Source organism: Eriocheir sinensis, chromosome 25 (assembly GCF_024679095.1).
Source record: "Eriocheir sinensis breed Jianghai 21 chromosome 25, ASM2467909v1, whole genome shotgun sequence".
NCBI lineage: Eukaryota > Metazoa > Arthropoda > Malacostraca > Decapoda > Varunidae > Eriocheir > Eriocheir sinensis.
Genome location: NC_066533.1, coordinates 7,308,158 through 7,326,039, shown reverse-complemented (window position 1 = coordinate 7,326,039; position 17,882 = coordinate 7,308,158). Strand labels below are relative to the sequence as shown.

General features: G+C 39.9%; 1 protein-coding gene across 13 annotated transcripts in view; it reads left to right on the top strand.

Moving 5' to 3' along the window:
• The window catches only part of LOC127003277 (dnaJ homolog subfamily C member 5-like), a 46,516-nt gene extending 30,239 nt beyond the window's left edge, over positions 1-16,277 (top strand). For 8 of the 13 annotated variants that reach the window (XM_050869717.1, XM_050869716.1, XM_050869726.1 and 5 more), the window contains 3 exons: positions 1,474-1,518; positions 3,697-3,842; positions 9,181-16,277. In XM_050869717.1, coding sequence (XP_050725674.1) covers positions 1,474-1,518; positions 3,697-3,842; positions 9,181-9,221 — 232 coding nt within the window. In that variant the 3' untranslated portion in view covers positions 9,222-16,277. Of the gene's footprint in view, positions 1-1,473; positions 1,519-3,696; positions 3,843-6,445; positions 6,497-9,180 lie in introns of all 13 variants that reach the window. The other 5 variants (XM_050869728.1, XM_050869725.1, XM_050869727.1 and 2 more) reach the window with 3 other exon arrangements.
• The last annotated feature ends 1,605 nt before the right edge of the window (positions 16,278-17,882 follow it).

Genomic DNA, 17,882 nt, shown 5'->3' with positions numbered 1-17,882 from the left:
AGAGGAGGCCCAGATCTACAGGAGTCAGTTATGTATGCCTCTCCTGCGAACGTACATGCACGTTCAGGGAGTGTTGAATGTGAACACTTACGTCAGTGCGTGCGCGATGATCAGCCATTTTGAGGGAACTGCGGACATCCTCCTTGAGGTTCTGGCAAGGTAATATTGCCAACTGCAATATTTACAACTATTTCGTCAAAGAATCAGTCAGGTGATAGGTGAAGCTATGCAAAAATGCTGCTATATTGGACAAGAACATCCACCAGTTACTCGTATGTAGATTTTACACGCTGGGTTGATATGATTTTACACCAAATTTAGTGGAGAACCCACTCAATTGGCAATCCCGTGTTGTGAGAAATATTGTTGGAACACTCTCATACGAGGGAGATTTGAGTGTGGCTGGAGTTCGCAGTGAGCGTTTAACACCACCAGCAAATACGCCTAATGCTCGCTGCGAGCGTTTAGCAATGAAAGGGTTAATCCTCTTCCATTTCCTCTTAATCCTCTTCTAAACCTCTTAAGAGGAAATGGAAGAGGATTAAGAGGAATTTAGAGGAGGAATGAGAGGTTTAGAAGAGGATTCATCCTCTTCCATTTCCTCTTGACCCTTTCCATACTGTGACACCAACGTCTGCATCACGAATGAAAAAGGTTAAATGTTATTTTTTTATCAATACTCACCATAATTACTTCATTTTTTATTCTATAATTTTTTTGAAATAGTGTTATAGTTGTACAATCACTGCTTAATCCAATGATGTAAACTAAATTTGTTATCTTGCATAACAGTTGAGCTAAGGAAAGTAGTATGAAAGTTTTCTGAACCTACATGAGAGTGGTGGGCAATGGAGGTGTCGGACACCCAGCCCACCAACACAGGCAGCAGCGTCCTTACTCACTCAGCTAGGAGTTCAGTTGGAGTGAATAGACTAGTGTCACGTGATACTCCCATAATGTTAATTTGACCAGTGGTTATGTGGCCATTATTCTTTCCCATTTAGGTTAATGTGGATTGGTACTAATTCATGTTGTGTGTTAATACATAATAATGTAAAAGAGGTATGAGGTATGTATAAAAAATTGTTTGGTGTTATTGTAAATAAGTGGCGATTCCAGTGTGCAAATTTAGGTGTGTACCCCCTTGACCGTAGAGGGGTAGTTGGTGCAGGAATAAGGCTAAGTATCTGAAGTTATAGAGCACCTGTTGATGTAAGTCTCTGCAGTGTTGGAGGTCAGACATAACTGTTATCCTGTGTTGGAACAGATGTTTGTATAGATTAAGGAAAAGATTCTGATGCCCTGCATTTTGCGCTAATTTGCTTTGAATGTAGCATGGTGATGTTCTCTGTGTCTACTAATTAATGCTTCTGAACCATTAGAGTAATTGAATAATGAAGTTGACATTATTAACATCATTGAAGTCTGTGAGGCTGTTTGGAATAACTCACTGAAGTGTTGGTGAATTTGCAGGCAAGAGGAAAGGCCCTCGAATGCTCCTCCCAGCAATCCGTTCAGGTAGTTAATGAGTCAGTGGTTAAGCCTCGTTTGGATGAGCTTGTAGTTGCTCCACTCCAGCACCCTCGGCCCATCTGATTTCATCATTAGTCATGTAGATGCAACAAGTATGCTGGAGCCTCTGTTGGTCTTGTGTGAAACTCTGCGCTGTGTGGAAGAAGGCTGAGCTGAGTGTGCAGAATGGAGGCTGCATTGCCACAGCCACCTGTCACTGGCACATGTTTCTTGGCTATTCTCTGATTTTATAAGCTGAGCATTTGGCATTAGATATTTCTGCTGCTCTTTGTTTATGTAAGAATGAAACATTTAACAGTATCCGTTACTGACTCGCCCAACATACTCCATTATATCATCTGGTCTTGTAGTCACCCTTCTCTGGTTGTTTTGATTCCCTGAGTATGGTGTCACCCTGGTCAGTGTGGGACATACATTGAACAGGTGCTCAGTCTCTAGGGCAGTGTTCTGTTGTCTATTCATACAAGTTATATAAGCAGTCTGCAGCAGAAAGAATCATGCAGTTTTCTTTGCCTGTAAGAAAGTAATTTCTCTAAAAGAGACACCCATAATCATGCACAAAGCCAGTTCAGCTTTGGCAGAGCTGCACGAAGGCCTCGTTCCCACCCATGACCTGCCCAATGCCCCCCTTCCCCCCCCTGCCCTACTCCACACTATTGGGGGTACCAGTGGAGTGCCATGCCCCAAACATCTACATGCTGGTCTGCCTGGATACTTTGCCAGTTATATATGCCTCAGAAAGCCACAGCCATCTTTTATATTATAGTTTTACAACTAGTCCTGGCATGACATCTCTGGCTGTGATGCAATGGGCAGAGCTATGATAATGCCCTACAATATATATATATATATATATATATATATATATATATATATATATATATATATATATATATATATATATATATATATATATATATATATATATATATATATATATATATATATATATATATATATATATATAGATATATAATTAAGTAGCCTCTTTGAATTGTGGGAAAAAATATTTTCTACATACATTTTGGAGTTGAAAAACAAATCTTACCCATTATGGGTGTGGTATGGCAGTTATATAAAGAGTATTGTTATTGAAAAAAAGCTACTTTAATTAAGATAATCAAGGATATCGATTTTATATGTTGTTGTTGGGAAGGCGGGCAGCCAGGCAGGAGGGGGTTATGTGAGCCCCAGTGTTCCTGTGAGGTGTGTGTGTGTGTATGTGTGGATGCAATAACCATTAATGTTGTAGGTCCCTCCAAGCACAGCTGTGTACTGTGTTGAACCATAACCATTATCCTGGTGTGTGTGTGTGCGGGCTGCATTTAATTATGTGTCTTGGATGGGTCTATGAGATGTCGAGTACTAGAAAGGACAGACAGACACAGACACAGGGATAGAGAGGAGCAGAGAAAAAAGAACAAGAGGGACGCAGACAGACAGGCATGCAGATGACAGAGAAAAGAGCGAGAGAGAATCTATGCCCACCCTTTCTCTTTGGGTCTCAGTATGTACATGTAAATGAAATGCCTTGTAAATACAACCCAAGTTCAGAGTTTAGGAGCATGCATAATTCATATTTTCTTTGTTTGGAATGTTTTTTTTTATTTATTTTTGTTTTTTATTTATTTATTTATTTTTTTTTTTTATTGACCTCATATCTTAAATCCTTATTGTAATATAATGTTGGATACTGCATGACAAGAGGTAGTGAGAGATATCTAGAGGGAAATGATGCCTGCTTCCATGCAACTGGTAGACTGCATGCACTGAGTTCTCACATGCCTCCACGTGTCTGTCTGTTAGAATCTACTAATGGTTGAACATACACATTTGTTTTGTATAACATGTTACGTTGTTGTGAGTAAAGCACTGAGACTGAATTGTGATTAAAGCACTGAGATAGCCATGCTCTTGTGCCACTGTATATCACTTAACTGAGCACCAGTCACCTAATCTTAGACTTCTTGTATGTTGCTGCAGTGAAGCACCAGCCACAGTATCTTACAGTTAGATCAATAAAAGCACCAGTTACTATACAGTCACCCAGAGAAAGCACCAGTTATGTTTGGTTTTCACTCATGTCCACACTTCACAAAGCTAAGGAGCAGATCCCAAGTCACGCACACCCTGACGTCCTTCCCTCCCCTCCATCCCCTGCAGGACTCCCGGTGCAGACGGCAGTGGCCCGGGGATGAGCCAGCCAGTGTTTGCCATGCCACCACCCACCCAGGGCACCAACCCATTCTCTGCAGGGGCTAACGAAAGCACCTCCCTCAACACCGGCTCACAGCCCACCTACACACCAGGTAAGCCTCTCCTCATCCACCCACCCCCACCTTTGTACCCTTACTTATGTGTCCCCATTTGAAGGTTAAGGAGTGGGCTCTATATGCATTGTTCATTTTGACAGTAGGATGGGTATTTTCTACAGTAAGCAATTTTTCTCCCATCTCCTTGTCTTCTTGCTTACCCACACACCCCAAGTTAATGGTGAAGGGGTGTGCCATATGTACATTATCCATTTTGAGAGTGGGGAGTACGTAATTTCCACAATAGACAAATTTTCTCCATTTCTTGTCTTCCCTGACTCTCATTGTTTAAAGGGGTTGTCCTGTATATTCATTATCATCCTCAACAGCAGGGAGAATGCATTTTCCACAGCAGACATCTTTACTCCTTGTCTCTGTAGAGTAATGTGCAGGCATCATTTGCTTGTGAAATATCTATTGATTTCAGGAGACAATACTTTTGTATGTTTCTTTTAGTGTAAAGGTATTAACCCGGTAGCAGCGACGGGCCAAATTTGTGCCATGAAATTTACCCCCAAAATAGATGATACATAATCTGATCAGAAATGCTTTGATATATATTATGAAATAGTTTGTGTGAGGGGTAATTTTTTCTCATTTTTCTCGCTTGGAGGGACCATTAAGAAACATGATCCCCGTTGCTACCGGGTTAAGTTGGGAAGTTTTTACTTAGCCATAGTTATTTTTTCTGTTCTGGCATGCAGGATGTTTACTGACTGTTTTGATATATACCTAATACCATCCATAAAATGAGTACAACACCTATACCACCATCAAACTTTTAACCCGGTAGCAGCGACAGGCCAAATTTGTGACTTTACCGTGTCCCAGCGACGGTCCAGATTTTTGCCATGATATTAAGCCCCCAAAATAGATGATGCATAAACTGATCACAAATGCATTGATATATATTTTGAAATGGTTTGTGTGAGTGGTGGGATTTTTTTTTTTTTTTCTCTCTTAGAGGGGCCTTTAAGAAACATGATCCCCGTAGCTACTGGGTTAAATCTATTCCCCAGAGAACAACCTTTTCTATTGTGTCTCATGACCTTTATGTTTATCTCCACCTTACTGTGTGTCTATTACTTCATGTCTTGCTTGTCTTTCCTCATTTTTTCATATATTCTGCAGTCTAATTTCCTATTACTTTACAGTATTAGTAGCACAAATTTGTGCCTTAGACAGATTAGGCCTAAGGGTTTACTAGCAGAGTCTCAGGTGTTCAAAGACTATCCTTGTGATCTCCTGAAACCTGTACACTCTACATGCTTACCTAATCATCATAAACCTTATTTTCTGCATTGGAGGGGTTAGAGGTCAAGCAAAATTAGAAAAATAAAGTGTTGTGAGAGGAAATTCTCTCACAGTGAACGTGTTTCATCATCACACATCATGTCTCCAGCCTAGAAAGAATGGAAAGCCAAGAAAACTTAGTGAAGAGAAAGAAAATCAATTTTGTAGAAAACTCACACGCTAAACATGCTCACTTAGTGTCACAAACACTTTTTCTAGCATATACAGAGTGGGGAATAAGGTAAACTTAAAAAGATTATCCACAAGTGAAAAAATAACAACATTTTTCATTGATTACAAAAATATATTTCCAGCAAACTTAGAGAAGAAAGAAAAATATCAGTCCTGGGAGAAATACCAAAGTAGCTCACCCAGTACATTGAGCCACCCACCAATTAACTGCCACCCCATATCCTGCCATTGGTCATGATCACTTTCACACTCCTTCCATAAGACGTGTCTCAGGACATTGAAGATCTGGGGTCACATGGAGATCCTCAGAGTCAGGAAGGGATGCAAATTACCTCACACATTCCTCTTTACAATTTGTTAATACTAAAGCAATATTCATTTGTGACCTAATTTGTATCCTAAATGATACGATGTTGCTGATTGATGTTGAAGATCTTACATCCCACATTGATCTTGAAGTTGGAAAGGGATTCAACACTGCTTCATACACTCTTCACAAACCACTTCCACTACAACCTATCTACTTCAACCTCTTCTGTGTCATACCATTCTGTGCATCTTCAAATTACTTTGCAATCAGCTGGGCAATCTTATAGGTCTGGCCTGTCTTGCTTTCCTCACTAATTAATAACAGGGGCTTTGTGAGTAATCCCTTCATCTTGTTTATCACATTGTCACAACTCACACTCTTAGTATATACAGTTAGGGCGAAAAATATCAGCCCTTCTTGTTCTAAACTGCACGGCAAGTCACATTAGGTAGAAGGGAGTGGAGGAAGGGTGAGAAACAGAAAGAGAGGAGAGAGGTGGGGACTAAGTGGCAGAGGAAGGAAAGTGACTTGCCATACGGGAAGGGGTTACAAGTGCCAGTTTGTTTAGAGTAAGACAGAGCAATATTTTCGTTCTCAACTGTATATAACTCACAACTCACACATCATCATCTTGTGCACCCAGGCAGATAACTCAGTGCTGAAACGTGTGACTCTCATGGCACAGTAAAGTACATCTGTTTGATGGTTTAGTGTACTTTTGTGTGACACCTTAACTAAGCTTCTACTTATTAATCAATACAATAACCTCGGTGATCTGCAAATTCCTTCCTTCTGTTTATTTCAGTTGCTGAGGAGAAGTAGTTGATTTTCTAGAGCAATTAGGAGGTTTGTGACAGTGAGTAAATACATAGACTCCACTTGCCACACTTTATTTTTGCTCTGTGGTGCTTCCTCCTTGGAGTGCTCTTTTGTTTTCCCTGATTTTTTTTTTTTTTCTTTTATTTTGTATCTTTGTTTGGTGTGTTGTATGTTGTTATCCTTCTCCTTACCTTTGTATACCTAACCAGCTTCCCTTACTAACACAATTGGCATTTACTCTTTCTCTGTCTGTCTTTGTCTCTCCCTCACTTTCTCATTCTACAGATTAACTTATCCCACTCCTTCTAACTAACCAGAAGCTTCATACCTCTTTTAACCTCTGTAATTGATGTTTTAAGAGTGGCTTTTGGTATGTAATAATGTAACCATGTACACATACTCAGTTAATTAATCCTGAGGTGTGCTAGTAAGTTTTTGTAAGTATGTATGAGTTTTATTATTTGCAAAGCTTACTTTCCTGCATTCCCATTAAGTGGAGTTTTGCACTGGTAAAGTAGAAACCTGTATGTATGTAAGAAATACAAACTCGACATGCAGCACCTAGCCAGGAGCTATTATACTCTGGTCACTAGCTGTCAGCACCGCTCAGACGGGGGAAAGGGGGTGGGGGGCTGCAGGGTAAGATTGTCGTGGGGGGGAACTGCCTCTCCTCAAAGCACATGACAGATGCATTTGGGATAAAAAAAAAAGATTCCCAACGCATGAGACATGGATTTATTCAGGATAATTTTTTTTCCCAACACGCGAGACATTCAGGATAAATTTTTTTCTCAGCTACCACACTGTTTGCGTATAGTAGTCGTCAACTTCATGGGGTGTGAGTGTGTGCGGGTTTGAATGGGGTGAGGTTCTGTGATGGGTGTTGGTTGTGTAGGAAAGGAAGGTAAAGTTGAGTTCACATCTGTTTTATTTCATTTCTTTTATTTTATTTTATTTTATTTCATTTATTTATATTTTTTTTGTATTATTATTATATATATATATATATATATATATTATATATATATATATATATATATTATATATATATATATATATATATTATTTATTTTTTTTTTTTTTTTGTGCGTGTGTGTGTGTGTGCTTCTGATGGTAGATCCACCCTGTGAAGTAATGCATTTAATATGGTGTTTGGTTTTCTTATGCTTCTGAATGGAGGGAAGTCAAGAGAAATTAGAGTATAGGGCAGTTTATCAGAAAGGGATAGGCTTTCATTCAGTAAAAATTAATTAAACTAGTAGGAGGACCTCACCACAGCCAAGCACGAAAGGGAGACCAATGCATCAGAAACGTGTTATAGGTTGAGCTGTCTAGCCTCACTGTTCACCGCAGGCCTCAGACCCCACGCTGACCACCACCACCGCGGCTTGCACTGCTCTGGCCTCACGGCAAAGCACTGCTGTGGCCTCAACACCACACCAGACATTACTATTGATGGATGGATAGTCCTTGTATCAGTGTATCTTGCCTTCAACTTTCATTTGAACCTGACATTCTCCACTGTATGATCTCATGTTTTCTTCTTATCCTCACTACCTTTAATCTGTACTCGCTCTCACTTCATTAACCCTTACATGATAGGCTGGCTTTTGTCTCATCATGTACACCAGATGGGCAGATTTGCTTCTGCATCACACAAAAAGTATTAATCTTCTGGGCGTTACAATTTTGTCAGTGAGGTAAAGAAATACATAAAGTACTTTTTTACCTATCTTGAGACTGATTGAACTTATTATTATTATTGTTGTTGTTATTATACTTATTGATAGTAAGAAGATCTGTAGTCTAGGAACTGAGCTGTACTCTCAGGATCAGGAGACTAAGATCTGTAGTCTAGGAACTGAGCTGTACTCTCAGGATCAGGAGACTAAGATGCCTCAGAGATGTAAAGACAACAGATGAGAGTGACACTTTAGAGTCATTCATCAAGGTGCCTTGTCATAGACCACCAGGCAGACCAGAGAAGACCTAGAGAAAATGTGTGGAGGAGCTAGTCACTCTGTGTTAATTAGGATGAAGCACTTGACAGAGGCAACTGGAGGAATATCATCAAACATCAAACCATATATAATATTATAAAGAAGATTGACTAAAAACATGATGATGATGATGATGTGTAGTAAGGCCTGAGAAGCTTGGGCTCCAAGGCACACATCAGATAGAGTTCCTCATGTTTCTACATAGATGCAACAGCTGTTACAGAATCTAATCCTGCTTGATCTAATTGATATACAGACAACGAGAGGTTGCTGTAAAATTCAAAATATGGTAAAAATTGAGAAGACATGTAGTGTGTTGCCCACCCTTTGTGTCCACCTGATCTGAGACATACCTGTATTTCACGTGCTGTGTAAGGGTTAATTCTTTTACACTCTTAGCCTTCACTCCCCATTTACATCTAGTACTTCCAGCTCAACTTTCACTCTCTCTTTCAACCTTCCTTGTTTTCCCCTGTGTTGTACTCCACTTCTTTAATCCTGTCATCCACTTTGCCCTCACTCCTTCCTCACTTTTGTACTACCCTTAAGTTTTACCCTTGTCTCTTCCAACCTTTCACATTCACCCCGATTTTTTACTCCAATTCATTATTAAACCTGTCATCCACTTTGCCCTCATTCCTCGTTCATTCACCTTAATTTTCACTCTTGTCACCCTCCTCCAAGCATCTGCCTCACTGCCATCACTGTTCCCTCTCGCCAGGCATGTCGCAGAATGCATCTCCTAGTCATGGCCAGTACTAGCCAGGACCAGCATAGAGGAGGCTGGGATGTCACCACCAGACTACTGTAGAAGAAGCTGCTCCTGTCCTCCATGCACCTCCTCAGCCTGTCCCCCGGTGTGAGAGAGGCCCCAGGGGTGGAGGAGCTGTGCCCATTTCACTTGACCTGAGTGTATGAAGATGAAGTTGCGTGTGTCTGTTCGTGTGTGTTGTGTTTACCGAGTGCCAGACTGTGTTGTTCGCCTGTCCCAAGTGGTGTTTTATTCGTATTGAAAGAGAGAGAGCGAGTGAGTCAGGTATATAATCGTAGCATATCAGTTAAATCGCTTTATTTAATATGCCATCATCTTCATTCATCAGTGCAGCATATAAGCAACCCAGCTTTCTAATGATGTAGTCTGTAAACTGCAGGTAATGACTGGCTGGTATGAATATATATACATATACATATTTCACCTCTCAATTAGTCACCTAGAGGTTGTGTGACAATGTTCAGTTGAGTAGGATAAGGGGGAATTATTATTATTATTATTATTATTTACAAGCAGCATTTTCTTCCTACTGATCTATCCTTTCCTACTATGAACATGTTCCTCATCTCACTGGACTTGTGTCGTCGGCAGGTGCACCTTTTTTTCTGTTCACCTGTCACAGGGAAGAGGAAGCTACAGTTAAAATTCTCATTTTTATTCCAGTCACTGACTCACCAAACACGTAGGCACAAGATGTAGATGTCATGTTACTTATTTGTTTTTTCATTATTACTGTGGCACTGATATTGAGTGCTCTAGATTTTAGTGTCTTCTTTATTGATTTTTTATTAGTAAATTAACTTTTTACAGTGGTAGTTCTAAGGTCACTGTAACATGGTGATGAAGTATTTATTCCAAGTTATGTTAATAAAATTTGAAGAGCTCATTATATACATGTGTGTTGGAATCAGCTCTGGTGGGTTAACAGTTTAGTGAGTCAGTCCAGCTGCATGTGCTGTGGAGGCTCTGCTCTGATGAGGAGAGGAATGAGGGCAGAGAAGTATTCATCAACATTTGTCAAATGGAAAGTCAAGTGCTGGGATCTTTTTCTCCTCCACCAAGGCACTTCACTCACAACCAGTCACACAGCGACTCAGTTATCACGGTAAAAAAATATTCCTTGGTCTTTTTTCCAGTTGACACTAAATCACTCAAGCAACGAAGGAATTTTTTTTGTTGCATCTTTACATTATTGATATGAGTGAAAGTAAGGGAGTAGAGAGATCCCACAATTAGCAGTGAAATTTGGTCCCTGGCTAGTAGGGTGTGTTTACAAATTTGCACACATCATCCCAGTTAACATTTATATTGCAAAAACAAATTACCCTGGAAAACTGAGGTAAGATATAAAAGCGAATTAACGTCTAAACAAATGTAGATTATCATACTGTTTGGACTATTTAACTTTACCATCTCATTATTTCTCGGTAGTTTGCATCTTGATCTGAGCATGGCAGTCTAGTTGGTTAGTGTGTCAAGCCATGGAAGTGAAGAACCAGGGCAAGGTGGTTAGGAAGGGTGTTAACTCTAAAGCCCTGAACCACAGCCTCAAAACAGTGACCCTATTTGAAGAAGTTGTCAAGAGAAAGAATAAGAATATGAACACAAATTTAAGTGGTGCATACGATTTAGCAAACACGCCTTACCCGTCTAGCATTACATATCGGATCGCTCTGTTCAGTCTGTTAGTCATGGAGAGAAGGAAAAGCTCTGTCCAGCCTTCACATGGCAGCCACTCATCTCAAGGGTTCATTGCCACTACTTTTCTGCACCTCCTAGTCATGTGGTGCTGTCATCCTTGCACCGACACTGGGCATTACCTTCAGGCTGCCCCTCATCTCTGTGACCTGTGCTGGGAATGGAGAAGACAGGGGAGGATGGTTGAAGCATATTGATCCACCACACTTTAAACTCCTTACTCTGCAGCCTCTCTCGATGCAGCAAGTCACGTCCCCGCTCCACCAACTTATCTGCCATTGCACTCTCCTTTCTCTTCAAGCTCCTTCCTCCCAGTGACTTGTCGTGTTGAAAAGGGTTGCCGAGGAGTTAGGAGTGAGGTAAATCGATATCCTTTCAACCATACCTGTCTGTGCCAATAGCTTTCCTTTGCTGTCAGGACTTCTTCTCATTTTTTGACACTTTGTTTATCTCGCTGTTTCTTATTTGTCTTTGGTTGTTTTCAGCAGTTTAGTTCACATGAATGGGTTCTGCTAGTATGGGAACTTCTACTGTTATTAACTCTCTCTCTTTAGTTTCTCTCTCCCCCTCTATGTTTATCTTCCTTTTCTGATACCTTTGCAGTAAGTTTGAAAGAGCAGTTTTATTTCTTTGTCCTTTTTTTTTCTCTTTTCCTTTTTAGGCAAGTAACTACTGCTGCTGTTTTCAGTTGGGCCTCATCTGCACTTTTATTTATTGATATTCCCCGTACATAAGGTTAGAACAGTGTGGTCACGGGTTCCACGGAGCGGTGTCTCAAACCCAAAGTGAATTAGAACCCATGGTGTATGTACTTATATGATTTTCCTTTTTTATTATTATTATTATTAGTGTGTTAATGGTTTGAACCTGGGTTAGGATGGTAAAGGGTGTTGTTCATTGAAGTGTCAAATATGTTTATGAAAGTGTGTGTGTATGTATGTATTGGTGTGAATGAGGCAATGAGATTACTGGTCATGGTTGATGTCTTTGTATTTCCCTCATGTTTTTTTTTTTTTTTTTTTAAGGCTTTTTTTATGCTAACCCCAAATAGTGTAATCCCCAAAGTCTGGCAGAGTAGTGCTGAGTTTAGTTTGTTTTGGATATGGTGCGTTACTTTTCGTTTCTCAGTCTAGGAAGATTTGTGAAGAAATTACCATTAATCGAAGCTGTAAAAATATAGAAAACCTCGCAGTGTAGCTTAATTCCAAGGCTTACTCTGATAACCAACACCCCTTCATTTTAGATCTTTTTACAGTATGGCCTCAAAAACTTTATTTCACCCGTCACCGCAGTTATCCTGATACTTCTCACCCTTTTGTTTACTTTTTTTCCCATAGTCAGAGACATTTGCCTTAACACACAAGATCACCAACCCGATTGTTTTATTTTGCTGACTTTTCCTCCTCAAGTGGCTTTCATTGTGTGTGTTTTGGTATGAGTGACTGTGACAGCAGATCTTGTTGTCCTTCTTTCCTCGGCTTAGTCCTCTGGCCTGGAGGAATTGAGTGTTAATAGTGGATGTGAATTGTCCATGTAGATGTGCTCAATACCTCCACAAAATAGGACAACCAACACACACACACACACACACACACACATCACACATTACACATACATATACCACACATACATCTAGATACATCTTTAAGCCTCTTTAGATGTATATACATATGTCTTCTTACTGCTCTCTGTCCCTCACTAGACATGTAAGATGATAAACACTATAATGATTGCATGTCTGTCTAGAGAAGAGATGCACACTATTCTATTCCAGCAGTGTTCAGCTGTAACTTGTTTGGGGAAGTGTTAGACTTGTGTGTTGGTGAATAATGATGATAATAACAATAATAATAATAATATCTATAGATTTACCACTATCCATTTTATGACTATTGTTGATATTGTTAAATTTGAGAAGACTAGAGGAAACTGCTGAGAGTGGCTTATTAAGGTGTGAATGTAGAATTAGTGGATGCAGAGAGTAACATTAGCTGGCAGGAGAGTACATGATGAAGTGGTTGAAAAGTTTTGCTTCATGTTTTATTTAAGAGTTGAGGTTTGAATGTCTTGTTCATGGGTGAAATCTCATTTGGATTGGATGGATACTAAACTGTAAACTCAGAATGGTGTGGACATTTCTATTTGCTTGTATCATTAGGCAAAGTTCAGTGTTCCAAAACCTGTAAAAAAAAGATAAAAAATTACGTACTCTTGTCTTGATGTAGTAAGAAATTATTGTGCTCTCAAATATCTGTGAAAATTTGTTGAGATTTATGTGCCAGCTAAGTGTGACTCGTTTAGTGAAGAAAACATTTAGGGGTTGTGTAGGAATCCATCACACAGAGATAAATTTTTGCATTCTGGGACGTGGAGTAGACATGTCACCGAGTCGTCTGGCGTGTAATGTAGGAGTTGTGGGTTCCGTCATTCCATTCCCGAGTCACCCACCACAGCGAGGGAAGATTAGGGTGCATTTGCCAGCTCTTACTCACCCTTTGATTAGCACTCATGTCAGGAAGAAACCACAATGGAAAACTGAGCTGAGGCCTAAAAATTTACAATGTCAAACTATAGATTAATAAACATTTCCTATTTTGACAAGATCTCATTTTTATACCTCAACTCAATTTTTTGGAGTGGTTATTTTCCCATCATGAGTGCAATTAAGGATGAGTTGTTGGTGAGAATACCCACAGCAGAGGTAGGAAGGAGGGTCATGACCTTTTAGCCTTTCCAGTTACTGATTGCAGACAGCTCATTCTCATTCCACACTAATAACGATTTTCTTTGGCTTTCATAACTTGCTAAGAATTGCAGAAGTAATGCCAGTGTACAATTTAGTAACGTAACCCTTCGTAATGTGGTGGATGTCAGTGCTGCTGGCTAAGTGTTCTTCCCTCTAATCCACTTCAAGCTGCATCATCGTGTCTATCAGTCAAAGAGAGGCAGTTCTGAGTATGTCCTCCCGTAATTCCCCTTGGATGGGATGAGAGTGAGTGATAAAGTGGAAATGTTCTGGGAATGGCAGCTTCCTGTCTTTCTCCAAGTATTAAACAAGCATTGTGCATGACTCACTACTACATGCATTTCCCAACTTTCAGGGTCCTCTGTATGCCTCAACTTTCTGTAGCTCTCTATGGTAGCAAAGGTTTATTGTTCATCTTTCTGTGAGGCTTCATTGGGAGAAAATTCATAATAAAACTATTCTTGCCTTTGACGCTTAAGAAGGCTGGATAGGATCTCTGACAGCTTGAAAAAACACTCTGCCATTAGGGCGCAACAGCCATCATTGCCTTTTTCTGCTTATACGTGGAGTTTGCTGCCATAAGGAAGAAAGTGTTCATTTAGGTAGATCAGCAGACTTCAGCAAGGTTTTTCAAGGCCGCCACACATGTCCAGGAATAGGAAACAAGGGGAATTTTTTCGGGTGCCTTGCAGTGGTTGTTGAAGCTTGGGCCATAGGTGCATAAGAAAGGCCAAGTTTTTATTTCTTCATTTTTTTCTGGGTGTCTTGGTGTGTGCCGGTGAAGTGTGATTCTCGGGAGCGTTTAGGCATCTATCATTCTCAGCATCATTCCAGGAGAGGCAAAGAACCCATCATTTCGTGGGGGTGTCTGCCGGGTCCCATCAGCCAGGACTGTACCTAGCGCAATGTTCCCCTCATTAAGAGTGTCCCTTACTATGATCCCCCCCTCCCCTCCCCCGACATTTATCTCGCTCTCCTCTCATCTTGTCCTGCACGTGTCTGCCAGTGATAGAGTGGGAATAAGAGTGTATACAGAATCTTACTTCTTGCATGATTGTTTTTGTCAGATAGATATTATTATAGAGTGATGTTATTTATGATGGCAAAGATGATATGTTAGTTGATAAGAGGAACGAAGGAGCATATTGCTATTAACTCTTCTTCCCTTCATCATCTTTATTCAGAATTATTAACTTGTGTATCCATCCAATAAAGCTACTTATAAATATATTAAAAATTAAATTACCTCTCAAACTTTAGTCAGGGTGTCAGGTTAGGTTTTTCACTCATATCAAAGTCAGTTACAGTAAGATGTGGAGGGTATATTCCTTGGTCAAGTGTTCGTTGATGTGACTCAGCTATTGTATAATCTTAATCTCTTGTAAAGCTCGTATGGTGCCTAAGGAACTAGCATTAACTACATGATCATTGCTTGAAAGTATCTCGGAAAGCAGTGCATTACAATCATCTTAAGTATAGGTGACTCCATTCCCTCCCTTGTGAGCAATAACTAAAAATGTATAACCCAATCACTGTGTCATCACCCCCACAAACAGGCTCCTAGAATGGGCAAGGTCGTGTTGTTGTTTCGGGCATCATCCATCGTCGTCACCAAGCTGTCATTCCCTTTGGTTTTAGATGGTTTAGGTTTCTTCAGTCAACATAATGGCTGGATCTAATTTATCATCCCTCTCTAATAATTTTTGGGGGAGTGCTTTGCCTTGTATCACCTCAAATTATTGCTTTCTGTTCATTATGTTTTGCTGTGGAGAATCAGCATCACAGGGAATCATCATGTTCTTTTTTTGTCGTGTTTAGTATCATGGGTAAAGGAGAGTAACATTCTTAGGTTACTGGATTACCTCACCATCATCCTCATTGGCCTTCCATGGTCCTCAGACACCCTGACTACAGACATTCTAAAAAATTCTGTCTCCAGTCTTCAGAGGCAGTGTTGTACTAAGTTCTGTCAACACTTTTCTCTGCCACTCTGCACTTTGTGCTGTGTCACCCAACAGCTGGGGCAGGACAGCACACTCTGCCCATGAGCAAAACCTGAAGACTTGTTTCTTATCCAATCCAACAGGGGCCATTTACTCCCCATAATGATAAGGTCACCATTTTTGTACACACCCCTCAAATTAGTTGTCAGGATGCATAAAAGACTAGAAAATTGAGCTGGTGTCTTAAAATGAACCATCAAAGTTAAGACTGATTGAACATTCTTATTTTGACGATTTGTTTTGAGACTTATACACAAATTTTCAGAGCAATTATTCCCAACATGAATACTAAATGGGGGGGTGCATACAAGGTGGTTGACGCATCTTAAACATGTACCATTATTGATCTTACAATTGATTTAACATGTTTTTGGTATAGGAAAATGACGATTCTTGCTCTGATGTATTCAGCGTAAATTTGCCAAGTGGTGTTGCCCTGCCCAGCTGTCCCTCATTTCGTGTCTTAAGTAATAACTATTGGAGAAATGTGAGATACTTGAAACTGTAGATCCTGTACATATTTAAGAAAGTTACTGTTGATCATGTTGATACCTTATGTGCATGTACTGAGGCTGTAGAGTATAAAAGTCCCATTATTTTATTGACTTTGATTCTGACCCCGTTTTCATAGCAAGGGAGACGGACTAAGGGCGAAACATTAGATATTGATATGAGATAGAAGATTAGAAAAATAATGGTCTGATTGAAGTCCAGAGGTGTCAATACTCCCCCTTTGAAAGTTTGAAAGACAGGCTCTACCATAAAACATCTTACATTAATTTAGTATGATTTGGTTTTGCAAAATTAGTGTAGCAGTGACTTTACTGACTTAACAAAACTCAAAGGCCCATTGAATCTCTTGGTGGTGTGAATGAAAGACTTCTAGGAAGTTTATTATTTTTTGTCAGTGAAAGGAGATTCACCATCACCACTAATGATATAATTACTTCTAATATGATACTACTTGGACCACTACCACCACCGCTGTTACCATCTCATTAAAGTACAGAAAGGCATCAACTTTTTAGAATGTATTTACATATAAAGAAAGCATTGGCTGCAGCAGAAAAAAAATGCTTTAGAATAATTTTTTACACTTTTTGCGTCATAATATTCACACTAAACCATATTTCCAAAGTAATTTTGCCATTTGTGTATTGTTGTTTATATTAAAAAAAAGGCATTCCTACTCAACACAGATTAAAGAGGGGGGGGGAGGTGACGGTGCATAGGGCATATGGTGAACGTCCTCTTGATGTGAAGGCCGAGAGAGAGAGAGAGAGAGAGAGAGAGAGAGAGAGAGAGAGCTCATAATCATTACATGGTGTGTTCATGTAGTGGACAGATGAAAAAAAAAAAGTAAAAGTGAGGGGATGAACGGGCGTCAAAAGTATTAAAGGGACGTTTTATGTTTATTACTTCTCATGGTTGGAAAAGGCAAAAAACAAAAAGAAAGAAAAAAAGTCGCTTCTCCGTGTAGACAAGAGCATGTGATTACTTTCTCCTCCTCTTCCTCCTTCCCCGCATCTCTTTACCTCCTTCTTCGACACGTGCCGCAGGTCAGCCTTCTCGCTTGAGCTCTCGTTTTGTGATTTTCTTTATTTATTTATGTGCTTGGATGCATCAGCGTATGTACGTACCCTTGCATCATTATTAATAATTCACTGTTACTTGACCTTTTAACCGGCGTCGTGATTATCATCTTTACCCCACTCGCCTCAACTTGCTCTCCCTCCTCTGCGGAAGATTTAGGTAGGCCTACTTTCCTTGTTTACTCCTAGCCGTTCCTTCACTGCTAATTCTCTCCCATCGGTTTGTTTTCGGATTCTTATTCTTATCTTTGGGATACTGTATACCTACCGGTTTTGCTTTCACTTCCTCTCTGTATCTTCATATGTATGCATGCATTTTCCTTATACAATAATTAGAAATACGTACAGCTTTCCACTTATTTGCATCCCTTCTCTTCATGGAGTTCGAATCAGTTTCAACGTCATATGGCAGGTGCAGTAGCGTTATTGCCGAAGACGGACCCCATTTTCAAGTGCTATATTGGAAAAAAAGTAACCTGACCTTGATTAATTTAACTGGGCTCTTGGTTATTTCAAGCCTTGCTGCTTTCCTACTTGTCTACCATATTCGACTGGACCAACACCGAATTTCAATCTATAATTCTTGCATGGTTAATGAGTTCAAAGTTTCAT